We start from the raw sequence: 16,751 nt of genomic DNA on the forward strand, positions 1-16,751 counted from the left end.
CTACTTTTCTCTTCTCAGCATTTCTTTTTTTTGATCTAGTTTTATTGAGATACAATTAACACATAACTATCAGTCTTATAACCACTAGGAAATTGGTTTTTTTTTAAATGTTTTTTAATGTTTTTAAAATGTTTATTTCTGGTTTGCTTTGTTCCACAAAGGATTTGAATCAACTTGTAAAAATTCATATTATAAAAGATAAGTATTAAAAAGTTAAATAATTGGGGAAAATAAAAGCTACAGGATAAGATACACAGAAAACAGTGCCTAAGCAAAGAAGGCAGTTCATGATGTTACATGATTAATTGTGCATGAGTCAGGGGGAAAGGGGGGATGACAAGGTGCAGTACCTTTTTAGGTACTGAAAAATAAAATAATCTCCTGATTTTAATTTTAAACAATTAAGTTGTGATGCTTCTCAATATCCTGGTTGATATAAGTATAAAGTGTATCACTGACAGTATTAAAATGTCACAGAGTAAACAATTTAAATTGTTAGATGAATAAATAAATACTTATTTCATTTTCTAGACTAGCGATGACTAATAGATATCAAAAATATCTTCTTCCTTCACTGCCTAATAGAGTGTCCATTAACCGCATGTGGCTACTGAGCACTTGAAATGTGGCTAGTACAGTTGAGGCACTGAATTTATCATTTTGTTTAATTTTAATTAACATAAACTTAAATTTAAATAGTCACGTGTTGATAAGGGCTACTATATTGAATAGCAAAATTCTGGACCAGTGGTTTTGTAAATAATGCTGATTTGTCTTTATAACAGATTAATAAAACTAATTCAGATCACAAAATGTTTTTGATATCTAGATTTCTTTATGTGGAAAAAGACAATTGAGAAAAAACAAATTTTAGACAATTACATGTGGAAATAGATTCAGCAAGCTAACTATAAATATCAAATTTAAGTTTTTATGATATCTTATTTCAATGTTTATTTACTTCCTCATTTCAGAAATAAAATTAGTGATTTTTTACCCTGAAGATAGGGCTGTGGATCAGGAGAGTTAAAAATATCAGAATCTCCAAAATTCTTTTGACATTCCGTAAGGTTTATCTTTTCTCCCCACAAAGCAATAAAAAATATTAATATTATCTGTGTGACTATATAAAGGCAGGAAAATAATTGAGAGCCAATAATTGAAGATAATTTACTTTAAAATAATTTGTAGATATAATTTAGAGGGGGAATGATAGCTATCAACCAATATATATAAGAAGACAGGTTTTAATATGTTTGAAATGTTCTCAATAGTTCAATTAGTTCTTATGGCAAGGTTATGAGTATTTATTCCCCTATTCTCTGTGTTAGTAATCTTCCTAAAGATCACTTAAGAATTATTGAATATGGAGATTGGGAGTTAAGATATCAGGGTACTGAATTTGTACCATGGACTCTCCTACATTATCAAACAAAAAAATAATTTAAAATACTCCAAAATTTCAGCTGTACCAAAGAGAACAAGAAAAGTCAGAGCCCAACCGAATGCCATAAATTTATAAAGTCCATGGCCAAACAAAAGTCACCATTCAGTGCAGTTCTTGACTTCACTCTCTTACCCAGAAATCAATGAATTAGCATAATCTCAAGAGATAATTAGGGCTGATGATCTCAAACTAAAGCAAACGTTTCAAAAAGCAACAATGAATTGGGTATATAATCCACCATCTTCCAAATGGGAATAAAATACTAAACCAAGTGCTATGAACACAGGAAGCTAACATTTAATGAAATCTTATAAGAAAATAAAGAACCTAGGTTTTCTAAAAAAATATGGCATATACCTCTGCCTAAGCTGTCATAACCAGAAAGTACAGAAAAATGGGTAGATATGAAAATACTTAGCCTTCAAACTTTAGCTAGGAAAAAACTCAATCTGGAATAAAACTCAAGAGAACGAAATTCTTCCATAAGAGATTTATTAACATGAGTTCAGTAAAATAATATTAAAAATAAAATGAGAAAACATGAGAAATAGATTTTTTTAAAAGGATAATTGTAAGATTAAAAATACACGTTGACTTAATGTCATTACCCAATATAGTAACAGCAAGGAACAAGCTTGTGACAGTCACAGTGAAGTTAGAGAAAAGAGATTTGAAAAGCAAATGAGAATATAATTGCATTGCGGAAAATGGTTTATTTAAATTTAAGTAGTTGGTAGCTACTATATTGGACAGAACAGGTGTAGAACATTTCCAATATCCCAAATTATTCTGTAAGTCAGTGCTGGTCTAGAAGATGGGAAAACATATTTTTTCATCTAACATTTTAAATTGTTTATTGTGCAATATTTTATAACTGTCGATGATATACCTAATACTTATATCGACAAATGTATGTTCTATTTTAGTGTGAAACAGAAAAATAAATATGAGACAAAAATTTTGCTTGAAATTAACAACTTCCACTTAAAGGGGCACCTAATTTATAGGTAGGAAATAATACAAAGTAGGACACATGAATATAGTCCATTGAACTGCAAAGATAAAGGAAGATTATTTGGCATTTAGACAGAAAAAGCAAATCTACAAGGGAGATTTTAGCTAACAATTCTGACTTCTCCACAGCATCATTCATTGTCCAAAGACAGTAAAGCAATATCTACTTAGTTCTAAGCAAATGAAAATATTATATTCAACTAAAACATTAGTTGAGTAAAAATATATGTGAAAACATAATCTGTTTCCTCAAGGAGAGCTTCATTGACTATCCTATTTAAAGGAGCCCCTCCTTTCATTGCTCTGTATTTCCCCTTTTTTCTTTATGTTCATTCATATCACTACCGCTCTAGAACATGACTCCATGAAAGCAAGGACTTTTTGTTCACTGCTCTATTCATAGTACCTTCCTGACACTGTTGAATGAGTGCAGCTATCAATTAAGGAAATTTAAGAATGATGGAACGATGGTAAGAGGATCAATGATCGAGATAATCATGCTAAACGAAATAAGCCAGACAGAAAAAGTTGAAAACCACATGATATCACTTATATGTGGGATATAAACCTAAAAGCAACAAACAAACAGAACAAACGAACAGAGACTCATGGACATGCACAATAGACTAGTGGTTACCAGAGGGGAGGGGAGAGGCAGGATTGGGGAGGTAGATGGAGAAAAAGGGGTCAAATATGTGGTGACAGAAATCTATGGGTGGTGAACACACAATGCAATATATATATATGCTTTACTCTTGAATTGTACACCTGTAACTTACCGGATTTCGTTATCCAATGTTACCATAATATAAATAAATTTTTTTAAAGAAAAATAAGTTCATTTCAACAAAAGCCTAAATTAACTCTGTTTCTTACTGCAGACATAAATGTAAATGCTATGAGCCTAGACAATAAAGAATAATAGGGGAAAAAAACTAAACGTGGGAGAGAGGAGGTGGGCGAAAGTGTATAAGTGCTAATTTCCTCATTATTTGTAGGAGAGAAAGAGAGAGGAATTAGTTTTATTGAAAACTGAAATAGGTAAAAAGGAGCACAGTGACTCCAGCATCTTAATGGGCTTCGTAGTCACATTTCTAACCTTAGAGGAGAGTGTGTTAAGAAATAATGTCTCCTGAAGTAAAGAATCATTGATCAAGTCAACAATTCTTTCAATTCTACTTCATTTTTGTTTTCTTTTATAAATTAAAGTAAAATGTTAATTTAAAAATTATTAATAGCATTCTATCATATCCTATTTTTGTGGAAATATATTTTCTAACATCCATGTATATACATAAGTATATGCTGGGAATATTGATTACCTAATGTTAATGATTATTGTGGGATGGATTGGCTTTTTAATTTTTTTTAACTTTATACCTTAGTCATAACTATTAAGTGTCCCTGAGATTGAAAAAAAAACGTTAATCCAAATATTTATACTAAATATTGCCTAATATTGACAATACGAAATATGGGGTTCTGAGTAATGGGTAAGACAATTATTTGGCTGAATTCTCATAATCAAACATCTGTTGAGTGCTTAGTGTGAAGCAGACACCACTCTCTGCATTTTACATTTTTAATTCATTTCTTCCTTACAACAATCTTTTGAAGTGGATACTTTTTTCTCCATTTTTCAGATGATAAATGGAGCCAGAGAGAGGTCCAATAGGTGATCAGCATAACCATAGACAAAGCTACCAGTGTGTATAGTCAACATTTGGACCAAACAATCTGGTTACAGAATTCAAATGCATATCCACTATGTTGTATTGAACTATACTCACAAATATTTATTTCCATTGGAAAAAGAACTTATTTCATTTTTATAAGATACTAATGCTGTGCTAGGAATGATGGGTTCAGAGCTTAAATGATATAACTAGTTTCTAATACTGGCATAAATTAAAGTGTGAATCTATTTCGAGGTCTTACAGGAGGTGACTAAAATATATGATGGTTAACATATTTTCCACCTGATTAGTTGACATGATTCTGACCGTAAATAAATTTGGTCTTGAAAAGTAAAAGTTGAAATATATACTGTTAACGACAGCACAAAATTATATTCAATCTAATGCCCCATGTTATCTTTATGATTGTGCCAAATAAAAAGTATTATTGCCTGTTTTCCTTCTTCAAGAAACATATACTTTTTTCTTTGCATTATCTCTGTAGTACCTTCTAATAAAAAAACATCTTTTTCATATGTTTTTGTAGTCAATCAGTAGGTCAGCTTCCAATAAAGAAAAGGTAAAATTGGAATGCATTTTCTCTTCATTTAATCAGAGATTTTAAATTCTGTTTTTATTGTTAAAAGAAGAGGCCTAAGCTTGCAGGTGCAAAACTAATGTTTGATATGGACAAAATAAATGTCTTTATTCTTAGTTCTTATTCACCCATTATTTCGGTGAATGAGTTTTTTGAATTCTAGAATTACAAACCAGTAAACAGATTGCGCACATGCTTTATTTTTACCTTGTGGCAAACATAACAATAATTACATGTAATACGTAAATGCTAATTCTAGACTTTGCTTTAAGTGTATAAATTTAAAATATGAGCACAGCCTCTTTTTGCAATAGCAATGCTTTTAGTCAGTATAAAAATTTGAATTTTTAAAAAAATCTAGCTCATTGCTAAAAATTTAAACTGTACTTTTAATATTATGTTTATCTCTTTTCTGTTTTAGATATCTATTGTTCATAACTTTATGCTTGAACCAATTTTAAGCCATCGATTTTGCATATGTTGGAAAATCCTAGTATTGCTAATATTATTTAAGAAAATTATCATATTTTTTACAACACATGCTTAATAATGTGTCATTCTGTCTTCTTAGGAACTTCCTGCACCATTACTTGATGATAACTGTAAAAGAGAATTTGATGAAGGTGTATATAATCGTGAAACATCAGAATCTAACATTAAGATGAAAATAGCATGGCGTTACCAGTTGTTACCCAAGATGGAGGCAAGTCAACAACATACAATTTCTAAAATTTTCAGATGTATTTGTTTTCATTTTTTAGAATTTCTTATCGCATACTTGCTATTCTTTAGATGCACTACCATGTGTATTTATTTAAATGACTAGGTATTTCATTTATAGAGGATTTGATCAAGATGACATATTTCTTAAAAGTAAAGCAAATTGTGGTGGTTTTTTCTTTCTTTTTGTTTTTTTCTAAAATAGACTATTTCATTTCTTTCATAATCTCCATATAGAATCTTTTATGGAGGTTGCAAGCCAGATTAAATGAACTAATAAAACCATTTCGAACAATTTGTTCTTCTAGGATTGCAAGCCAGATTAAATGAACTAACAAAACCATTTCGAACCATTTCGAACCAACATGGTTACCTTTCAATATCCACAATAAGTGGTAGTTCTTTGCAATAACTATTTTTTATTCCTATACATTTTCAACCATTATTCTTTTAAACACAAATATCTGGTAACCTAACTTTTCTAGGATTGACTAAGAGAAAGTTAGGGAAGTTTTTCTGAGAAGTCAAAATATGTCAGTAAATCTGCCCCACTAAAGCTCATGAACTCTGCTTCTGGTGAAGCCTCTGTTCATTCATTAGCTCCTTCATTTGTTTGTTTGTATCATTCGTTTTCAGGACACTCTAATGTCTACCAGACATTATCATACTGGTAGAAAGAGAAAGAAATTCTGATCTGATTAAGACATAATTCCCAAAGTCCACCCTTCTCTAGTCTTCCACACTGACATCTGTGTTACCTTTCTCAAGGACAGAAGATGGTTTACAACACTGCTTAACCGCAGATGCCTACTTCAGTTTCCTGTTTCCACTACTTCTTTCTAAATATATCGCAGACTATCAGTCATAGTATCCTCCTATCAAGCTTAGACATATTAGAATTCTCCGTAGAGTGTTCTGGGGGATCACACCAGTTAATGAGAGTTAGTAGTACATGAGATGAAATCTGTTTGCTGTTATAAGCCTGCAGTATGAAATATAAACTTATGATTGTATACAACATCTATACAATTTAATTCAAGCCTACCCTTTTAGTCTCCTCCCTGTGTGTATATAAAACACTATATTCACCCATCCTATGAGAATTGCCTTTCATAAATTGCTTATATTTCTGCTGCTAATGCTTTTCACTTTCTTATAGTTGTTATTATAACTCTCTTCTCCATCAAACAGAATTCTCTATGAAGGTAGACAACTTGTTCTATTTTCTCTGTATCTCTAGCACCTTTACCAATGCCCACATACTCAATAAACATTTAGTGAATGACAAATGTATTTATTCATTCAGTCAGCAGATATTAATTAAGCATCAAATATGAACCAAATATAAAATATGTTGTAATAGATACATATTAAGCAGTGGTAAATTGTTCTAATTTAGATGGGAAAGCTATTTGAATAATATGATTCTTAAGCAGTGATTTAAATGACTGTGAATAAAGTACAAACTGAAGAGAAGATATTTACAACTCATATAATAAAATAAAGAATAAATTTCCACATATATAAAGAACTTCTAAAATGAATAAGGAACAATCTACCAACCCAATTTTTAAAATGGGCAAAAATATGGAAAAGAAATCCAGGTGGCTCTTAAACATACAAAAACAGATGCCCAATTTCAGTCACAGTAAGTGAAATTAAAATTAAAACTACACTGACCTGCCATTTTTTCTTATCATGTTGTCAATAATTTAAAAATGTTTGGTAAGACACTAAATTAGCAAGGGTTGGGGAAACTAGTACTCTCATACTTTGCTGGTGGAAATTTCAGGAGGTATAACTTCTGTGAAGGTTAATTTAGTATTATCTCTCAGAATTAAAAAAACATATACCCTTTGATCCTTTCAGAAGTTTACATGGTGAATATATTTACTCAGGTATAAAATAAAATATATATGAGCTATTTATGCAGCATATTTTTAATAGCAAATGATTAGAAATAACCTAAATGTCCATCAATAGGCAACTACTTAAATAAATATTGGTATATGTATACAGTAGAATACCATAAATTTGTATTAAAAAATAAAAGGAAGCTCTATGTAATTAATAGTTGTTGTAGGCATAGCCTAGCTTGGATGTGACTGAGAACTGGGTTCAAGAGGCCAGAATAAATGTAGTTAGTTATTCTGTTTAGGAAAATGTGAGTTGAGTGATAGCGTTAAAACAGACAAGGTATGCATAACTAGCCCTTGAGAACCCTAATGGCAAAGAGCTTTATGTCTTTGTTTTGGCAAGTCATTTACCTGGGCATACTAGTGACTCTTTTATAAAGAGTGACTGTATTCTAATTTTTCTGCTGTTATGTTCTGAAAGAGTTAATAAAAACATAAGCTCTAAGTCAAATGTAGCTGTTTTGTGAAAACAGTATACCAAACTAGTTTTACATTATATGTCACTTGTGTTTTCCATTTCCTTTATCTTTATTTTTATCTCAGCTGTTTTGTTCTTTTCATTGGTTACTAACGTTCAAGTGAAATTATCAGTGAAAATGCAAGTGAATGAAAATTTAAGCATTTTTTCTTGCTGCTTGTTATAAAATCTGTTTAAAGTTGGAAAGATCTTTGTTTCTTATAATTCATTGTTTCTTTATATGTTATAATTATAGATGTTATTCCTGCCCCCTTTACATATAAGTAGTAGCACATATCCCATTCTCCCCTTTAGAGCAAGGTGTACCTGCAGTTTTGATTATCTATGGGAGTAAACTTCTCAGAGGTTACATATTAACACATAAACCCAGTGCTCAGTTTTCAAAGTTTACAGCTTGGATGTTTTAAAAATTGTGCTCTTCTTACAATGGTCTTCCCCAGATGACTTATTCTCTCACTTTCTTCAAGTCTCCACTAAAATATCACTTTATCTGGAATGTCTTTCTTGTCACTCCATCTAAAATAAAACCACTCTTTCTTTCATCTCCTTTCGCTGCCTTATTTTTCTTCAGGGCCCTTATCATCATCACCTAGCAGAAAGGATAGCATCTGTCTCCTCCACCAGAATGTGAGGTCAATGAGAAAGATGGACTTTGACTATTTTGTTTTACTGGCATATAGTAGGTGCTCAGTAGTTATTTGTTGAATACATGAGCAAATGAATTATATACTGTATTAATTAAATGTGAAACTAAGTTAAATTGCATTCATTAATACAAATGCAATAATAGCTTATTTTGAATTTACAGTCAATGGTCAAACTTAAGTTTACTAGTATTTACAAGTGAGTTCTGTCAAGTTTAGAAAGTAGAATCCTCTTCTGGCTTCTTTGCTTTTCTTTGAAATGTCACCAGCATGTATATTTGCCTGTCACAGAAATTTTATGTAGGGTGATTTGCCAAGGCTGATAGACATTGGCAATCACTCATCATCATCTACTCTATAAATCCATGCCTTACTCTGCCATTATCAGTTTAAACAACAACAAAACCATGGGTTTTCTATATATCACATGGGCCAAAATATAGTTAACACTATTAGGAGTAAAGATTAAACAACTAGTCTAAAACTAGCTGTGTCAGTTATCAGATATGCCTTTTAATATAAGTTGTCATGAGGTGCTAAGAGTGTAGTCATTTTCCCATTTAAAGAATGCCAAAAAGGATAAGAATATGCATTCCTAAATCAATAGCAATAGCTCAGAGCAGCATAAGCAGCATTTCTTCCAGTTGGAGTGGTATCGAGTTTTTAAAAACACCCTTCCTCGTCCTATGATTTTGACTTTCTCTTCTAGGTGCACATGTCCACTTCTTTCCTAGCCAATCATCAACCCTATTCTCTCTTCACCCTAAGAATTGCTGGCCTGCAGCACATCCTGAGACTTAATTTTTTAATATCATAGAGCTCTACTATAGTCAAAGCCTACAATGGCTCCAGTAATTCATGACTATGTATTAGATCTTTATTATGTTCAATCCTCATATACTTTGGTTTTCTGCCTTAGTGATTCAGCCAGAACAGCCCTGTGAGGATGTGCGCATGTTGTAGAATTCAGTGGTCCCCAACCCCCGGGCCTGCGGACCAATACCAGTCTGTGGCCTGTTAGGACCAGGCGCCACACAGCAGGAGGTGAGCGGCGAGGGAGAGAGCAAAGCTTCATCTGTATTTGCAGCCGCTCCCCAGTACTAGCATCATCGTCTTAGCTCCACGTCAGATCATCAAGCATTAGATTCTCATAGGAGCACCGGTCCCTGGTGCCAAAAAGGTTGAGGACTGCTGTAGATGACAACAAATATTTTTCAATAAGGCAGTATAATTATAAAGAATGGTGATGAATCTTCTGATTCACTAGTGGATTATGACACAATAATAATAATTGACAATATTTAATAGTGCTTTATAATTTACAAAATATCCATTGCCCAAATTGCATTAGATTCTCACAACAGCCTAGTGAAATAATAGTTGTTTTTAGCTCTGATTTCTAGTGATTGAACTGAGGCTCAAAGTGGTTTAGTAACCATTTGGGTTCTTGCTTTCTGTTATGCCATACTGAGAAAAAAAATGTGATCATGAGAAAATGTCTTATTTAGACTGTTTATTTGTGGTACAGCTTTTCTCTGAAAGTTTTGTTTCTTTCTAACATACTTGAGTTGCGGGACTCAGCAGTCTCCCCTTTCCATATATTTTCCTTTAGTATAGCAAATTTATACTGAGCCATGACAGTTTGCTCTCTTCTACAGTTAACAAAGTTAACGGGTAATTTATGAATGTGAAATAGAAGTTTTCATAAAGTAAAACTGAAGCAAGATGTTCTTATTATACCAAGTAAACTGACTAGTTATTGATGATAGTTTGATTTTTTTAAAATGCATCTTTTTGTGTGGAGTTGGCAGTTTTTCCTGGAATGTTATTATTATCATTATTGTTAGATATAAAACATTTAGTTATCTTTTTTAGAGGAATTATTTTAAGTGTTTTATAATTCTAGGCCTCAAAAGATTTTCGCAGCATTTAAAAAATTTGCGATTATATGTTGGTGCTGGGTTTCTTGGGCATTACTTTCAAAATTGTTTTTTCCTTGAAGAATATATTTATTTTTCATTTCAATTTTTTAGTGAAGGATTAAAATTTGTCATCGTTAATAAACTTTTTAATGTCTACCTGTAAATATTTTGGTTGCCATATGTCATCTTAATTTCTAAAAAAAAAATTAACTTAATTGTAATAAAAGCTTCCAAATTTATTTTTACATTTTAATGAATTGTATGTTATCTATATGTAAACTGTCGCAGCATGAAATCGATTTTCTGCCTTGATTCATCCCAAATCTGAGATTTCTATTACATTAATATTATAATTAGAAACATTAATAGAGACCGGCAACTTAAAAAGCATACTCTGCTTCTTGACAATTTAGCATATTTCTCTGAGTGCACAGGACTTCAAGAACCTTTAGTCCACTAATAAATTTATTAACTCAAACTTAAAAGAAGGGGAGTCTCTCTTTCTTTCTCTCTCCCCATGGCCAGTCTGCTAAAATAGATTATTCATGCTTATTTGATTCAGGTAGGCTTTTGCAAGCTTCCCTACTAGGCCTGGGAATGTGGTACATTGAGGCCTTTTCAGAGGCTTCTGACATAGACCAAGCTTTTATTGCATGGTGTTTTATTATTACCAAATCCTAGTCTCCACCCAGTTTGTAGGCACTCTGCTTATTCTTTTGAATCAGGAAAGGTTATCACCTACCTTAATCCATGCAGCAGTGTGGATTAAGGACACCAGTGTGCCCCAGGATTCTCAAAGAGGATCCTGGAAACTTCTTGTTTCTTCTTTTTTGCTGTCTTTACTAAATTCTATTGGGCCTTAGAGGGATTTGCATCTGAAATGGGCAACCTGGTGTTTTTCTCAATGAAGACATCAGATCAAAGTTCAGTTAGTCAAGGCCTTTCTAAAACATTAAGGGGGTTTGGACTTACACAATAAAAAGATGAGCTCTAGCAGAGATTGCAGTAAAAACATTCTGAACAGTAATCCGGATAAAGAATAGATTATAGGCCAAAGAACAGACCTTGTTTAAATTGCTTTAGACTAATAACTTTACATTTTAAAACTTTACACCCTATTTTTAGGAAACAAATTTTAACATTACATAATTTATTAGTCAATACTTTCATGGTAAATAGATAAATCATCTTTTGGGAACCAGACTTCTGAATATTGTATTGAAAAGATTATATTAAGCTAATTAATAGGTCTCTTTCATTAATGAAAATAAATAGTAACTTACGGAAGGATGAAAAATCATTTTATTTAGAAAATAAACATCAAACTCACAGGCTGAATCTGAGAATAATGTTTTTATTGGACTTAAGTCTTTTTCATTCTGTTACTGTATAATGTTTATAGGCATTGAATTTAAGAATATGAATCCTTAAAGTCTTAAAAATGCAAATATTTAGTGTCAAGCAAATGTGTATTTCTAAATTACAAAGTTGTCAATTCTTTAGTAAAATAAGTTAAGAACTTATTGTGTATAGTTCTTCAATTTCTGTTGAGATTATAGTTTTGTGAAATGTTCTGAAACTTGTCTCTTTTGTAACATTCAGGACAGTTGAAATTATGTAAATTTAGATCAGAGATTTCAATAGAAACTATTGCCAGGTGGAATCTCATAGTAATTCAGCTTTGGATAGAGGTACATATATATTTCTAATGTGCCGAATAAAAGAAATCAGCCCAGAGTTTATTCAAAACATATAAGAGTAATATTATATTACTAGGATTTTACTATCCTATGTAAATAAATTCAGCATCAGTAGAGATTTGAGTGTCTTAAGAGAAAGGTAATTTGTCGAAGAAATTGTTAGTAGAGGGCACAAAAGAGGAATTGTTGATGAACTAATGATTATGACAAATTTCTGTTTTATCTAATGTAGCTTATATATATTCTCTCACTTTACATGTGCTTTGTTCCCATTTGGAGTACCCTAATACATTTTATACTATAAGTTTAATATTAAGTTTATAAGAAATGTTGAACACACACACACACACACACACACACACACACACTGTCTTGTGAGAATTTAGTTTTAAAATGATACTCAGTTTAATATATTTAAATAGCTAATTTCTTTTGGGCCCCTCACCAGTGAATTAATTTGGCTTAAGTTTTCATTGGTTCTTAGCGACTACATATTTAGTATGTTATTAAAACCTAGAATTTTTAAATAATTGAGACATATATATTAAATTTTTGAACTTAGAAGGTATACAGTATAGTAAAGAAGCCAAAGGTATGTTTAAATTCTTATCAAACTTAGGGAACCACCAGGAGTAAAGAAACATGGGAGATAAAAAGGTCGATTTCTAACTATGTAGTTTAAAATAAGAAATATTGTTGTATGTTTCTTCGAAATTTAATGTCCATATATCAGCTCTTATTACCATAAAAATATATGAATATATGAGTGTTGCTGAGGGTAGGACAAATAAATTGTAATTTTTTTTAAAAAAAGCTATTTTTTTTTTACAATGAATATGGATTTTCTTAACAGGCTGGACCAGTATCATCTTCAAGATTTGGTCATTATTATGATTCTTCAAAAAAGATACCACAAGAACTACTTGATGCTTCAAAATGTCATGGATTTTTTCTTCCAGAAAAAATATCTTCAACTCTTAATGTAGAATCCTGGTAAGTTAATGTCTCAATTCTGATTTCAAAGATTAATAGAATGCATTTTTACCACACTCTTTGAAAGAATGCATATCAAAAGTACACATCTTAATAATAAATGTTAGTTTCTGCATAATATGTAACCTTAATTGTGCATATGTCTCATATTATTTCCTTATGTATGATATTCTTTTCCTGGTCTTGTAAACTGTTGAACATGCTATATTACTCTTATTTTGCAATTTACAAAAAGCCTGGATACCAAATTTACAATACCTGCTGTTTTTATTTTCAAGAAAATGTGGAATAGTTCTAAATCTGGGTCTTTCAGGCATAAACGCAAAAAAACACCTAAATATTACTTATTAATAACAGCAGCAGTGAAAATGGTATAAAGTAATGCTATTTCTCCATGTTGTTCAATAAGAGCCCTTTCAAAAAGTAAGCAAGTACATGTTTTCCAATATTTTATTTATTATGGGTTTCTATATCTAGTTCTACTATAAATAAAACAACCTATATTTTTTAGATGACTTAAGAGAATTTAGGATTTGAGCTTTACGATGAAGAGTTTCAAGTATTAAACCAACATGTGTTTATAGTGCTACTCACTTTAAGGTGAAACTCTAAAAATTACAGTACGTGACATTGAATAATTTATAAAAGTGTTAAGAATATTCAATTGTAATTCTTACTGCAGTCAGATCAGGGGAAGGTAATCCATGGAATATGTCGTTGCCTTTATTTTCTTTTGCACTGTAAAACCATTATTTTCAAAGTGAGATGTTATTAAATGAACTGAAATGACTTAAAAATCTACAGTTTTCCAGAAATATTACCGAAGAATTTAGTGAAGAGTATCCTATTTATTTTTACAAAATGTTTCAAAAAAAACATTCTTCACTTCATTATGGTATCGGCTACAAACTTGCTTTGATGTTGTCTTAGTATACTAATTGTTACTATTAATGAATGACTACTATGTGTCAGTCACTCTACTACATACTTTACTTTTGTTATCTTTGCTACAAAAGTAAATATTCCCATTTTCCAGAAGATACTGAAATTCACAGAAGTGCTTTATCCGAGGCTCAACTCTTAAGTGGTAGAGTCAGGATTAACCTAAATCACATCTCTCTCTTTTTCTTTTTGCATTACAAGATTTTCATGTCCTTCACCTTTACCTTCCTGTGTTATGGAAGAAAGCATACTGACAAAAGAAATTTTAAAAATCTGGGTTGTGATACTGAGTTCATCCTACTGGTAACCTACTGGGCAATTTTCTTAAAGTCCTTGAAAATAAATATCCCCGTATGAAAAATTGAGGGAGGGGCAATGCCACTTGTCCTACCTACATCGCTAATATTTTTGTTAACTTAGAATGATTATATTGATTATAATAGTTCTTATTTTTTGCCATTTACTGAACCAGACATACATATACATACACACTTGGGAAATAAGTCAAAATAACTTTTCCATGATTTCATAAATAGTAAATGTGGAACCCAGACTCAAAGTCAGTTCTTTATGACTCAGAAATTTGTGTCAACAATGATGCTATACTGCCTCTATTCATGGAGTGCTTAGAGAATAAAAAATGTAAAATGTACAATAAGCATGATGTAAATACATGAAAAATAATATGGTGATACTTTTGTGATTAAAAAAATATTTTTTTAAGGATAAAAATTTTTTTAAGACAAAAAGTACAGGTTTTTATTCATTCATTCAACAACTGAAGTCAAATACCTGTTCCATGTCAGGCACTATTCCAGGCATTTAACCATAGGATATCTAATTTAATTCTTCCAACAACTCTCCAAGAAAAGCAATATTATCCCAATTTTATAGGAAGCTGGAGGTCACGAACGATAAGTAGCTTTCCCTCTATTGTAGGCTGTAAGTGACTGAGCTGACACTCAAACCCAAGTCCCCAAAACCTCTGCTGTCTTTTCTGTACCGGGTGTCTCCAATTACTGCTGCAGTGCAAGCATGGACCATGAAGCTAGATGGGAGAAAAACGACTCCTTGATCAGCTGTGAGAATATAGTCCTATAGTCTTTAAAATAATTTTTTTCAGAATATCTTTTGAGAGCTAACAGTTTTGCACAGAATAGGAAAATTTATAGATTTTAATTATCAAGGCAGTATTTCATTTCATAGTAGTTAACTGATAATTCATTTATTTCATATTAAACTTAAATGCTTAATTAAATGTAATTAAACTTTAAACATGTAATTAAATTAATTTTGAAAATGGGTACTTTACCATGTGAGATTTATTTTAATTTATGAAAAGCGCGTGCTCATTTTACTAAAATGAACTTTACTGGTTCATTTATAAAACAATAAAGCTAAGCTTTACAGTTGTCTATACTCTTCTATAATTAAGACTAGAGGATATAGCTGTATCCCACTATCATATGTGAGGCTATAATATATAATTTCATAATTTCTAAAAGCACCATTGAAACATGTAGAGTTTTTTTTACAGTAACTAAAACTGAAGGTCATTTAAAATTTTCATTAACAAATTTAAAATTATTGCTAGGTTTGCCTATCAAAAATGTTCATACATACAGTTTAAATTTTTAAATTAAAGCCTGGATATAAAAACCTGAGATGTATCACAATAGTATTACCCAGATGATTTTGTTTTGGTATTTTATTGTCATAAATTGGATAACCTGAGTCACAAAACAATTACAGGAAAATTGATTTTGAAAATAATACTGTAGTCTAAGATTTTAAACTTGACAATGTTTTGAATCAAGCTTTACTAATAGATGTGCCCAAATACACTTCTGTTTCTCAGTAGAAAGAGTCCTTGTTCTTCAGGGTATAGATGGTATCTCAACTTTCTTATTTATTAATAGACTTACTAAAATATTCCTTCACCTACTGTTACAGACTGAATGTTTGTGTGCCCCAAATTCATATGGTGAAGCCATAATCCCCAGTGTAATGGTATTTGGAAATGGGGCCTTTGGGAGGTAATTGGGGTTACATGAGGTCATGATAGTGGTGCCCAGGTCTGATAGGATTGATGTCCTTAAGAAAGAGGGAGAGACACTGGCTTCTACTCTCTTCCTGGGCGCACACTGAGGAAAAGCCATGTGAGAAGGCGGCCATCTGCCACCCAAGAGAAGCGCGCTCACCAGACACCAACTCCGCTAGCACCTTGATTTTGGACTTCTAGTCTCCAGAACTGTAACAAAATAAATTTCTATTGTTTAAGCCACCCAGTTTGCAGTTATGGAAGATGAGAGCCCACACTAATACACCTACTGTATTGTAAAATATTACTTTTTTATTATAGATATATCAGGTCTTGAATGTTGAGTTCACATACAAATTGGTAGTAAATAGAATAAATTTGTTTTGATATGTTTCTTTGAAATGCAAGATTTTATTTTTATATATGTATCCTAACAATAGATAGTAGTTTCTTACATTAACTAAACATTTTGTATTAAGTTGAATGAATTGGATTCTGAGACAACCAGTTAGCTTTCCTGGAGAAAATCAATGCAAAGAGGATAGTAATAATACTTAAGATTTTAGAAGTCATTCCATTTTTCTTCTCCTGCCAAATCTCCTTACCGGCTTAAATGGAACCTCTCTATAAGGTTTCTATAATATTTTCCTAGACAAATTG

At 31.5% G+C, this 16,751-nt stretch overlaps 1 protein-coding gene across 2 annotated transcripts in view; it reads left to right on the plus strand.

Moving 5' to 3' along the window:
- Positions 1–16,751, plus strand: part of ELP4 (elongator acetyltransferase complex subunit 4) — a 196,702-nt gene that overhangs the window by 37,188 nt on the left and 142,763 nt on the right. For both annotated transcript variants that reach the window (XM_015586315.2, XM_025044148.1), the window contains exons 4-5: positions 5,307–5,438; positions 12,969–13,108. In XM_015586315.2, coding sequence (XP_015441801.1) covers positions 5,307–5,438; positions 12,969–13,108 — 272 coding nt within the window. The remainder of the gene's footprint in view (positions 1–5,306; positions 5,439–12,968; positions 13,109–16,751) is intronic.

The sequence above is a fragment of the Pteropus alecto genome, unplaced genomic scaffold (genome assembly GCF_000325575.1).
Source record: "Pteropus alecto unplaced genomic scaffold, ASM32557v1 scaffold71, whole genome shotgun sequence".
NCBI classification, from domain to species: domain Eukaryota; kingdom Metazoa; phylum Chordata; class Mammalia; order Chiroptera; family Pteropodidae; genus Pteropus; species Pteropus alecto.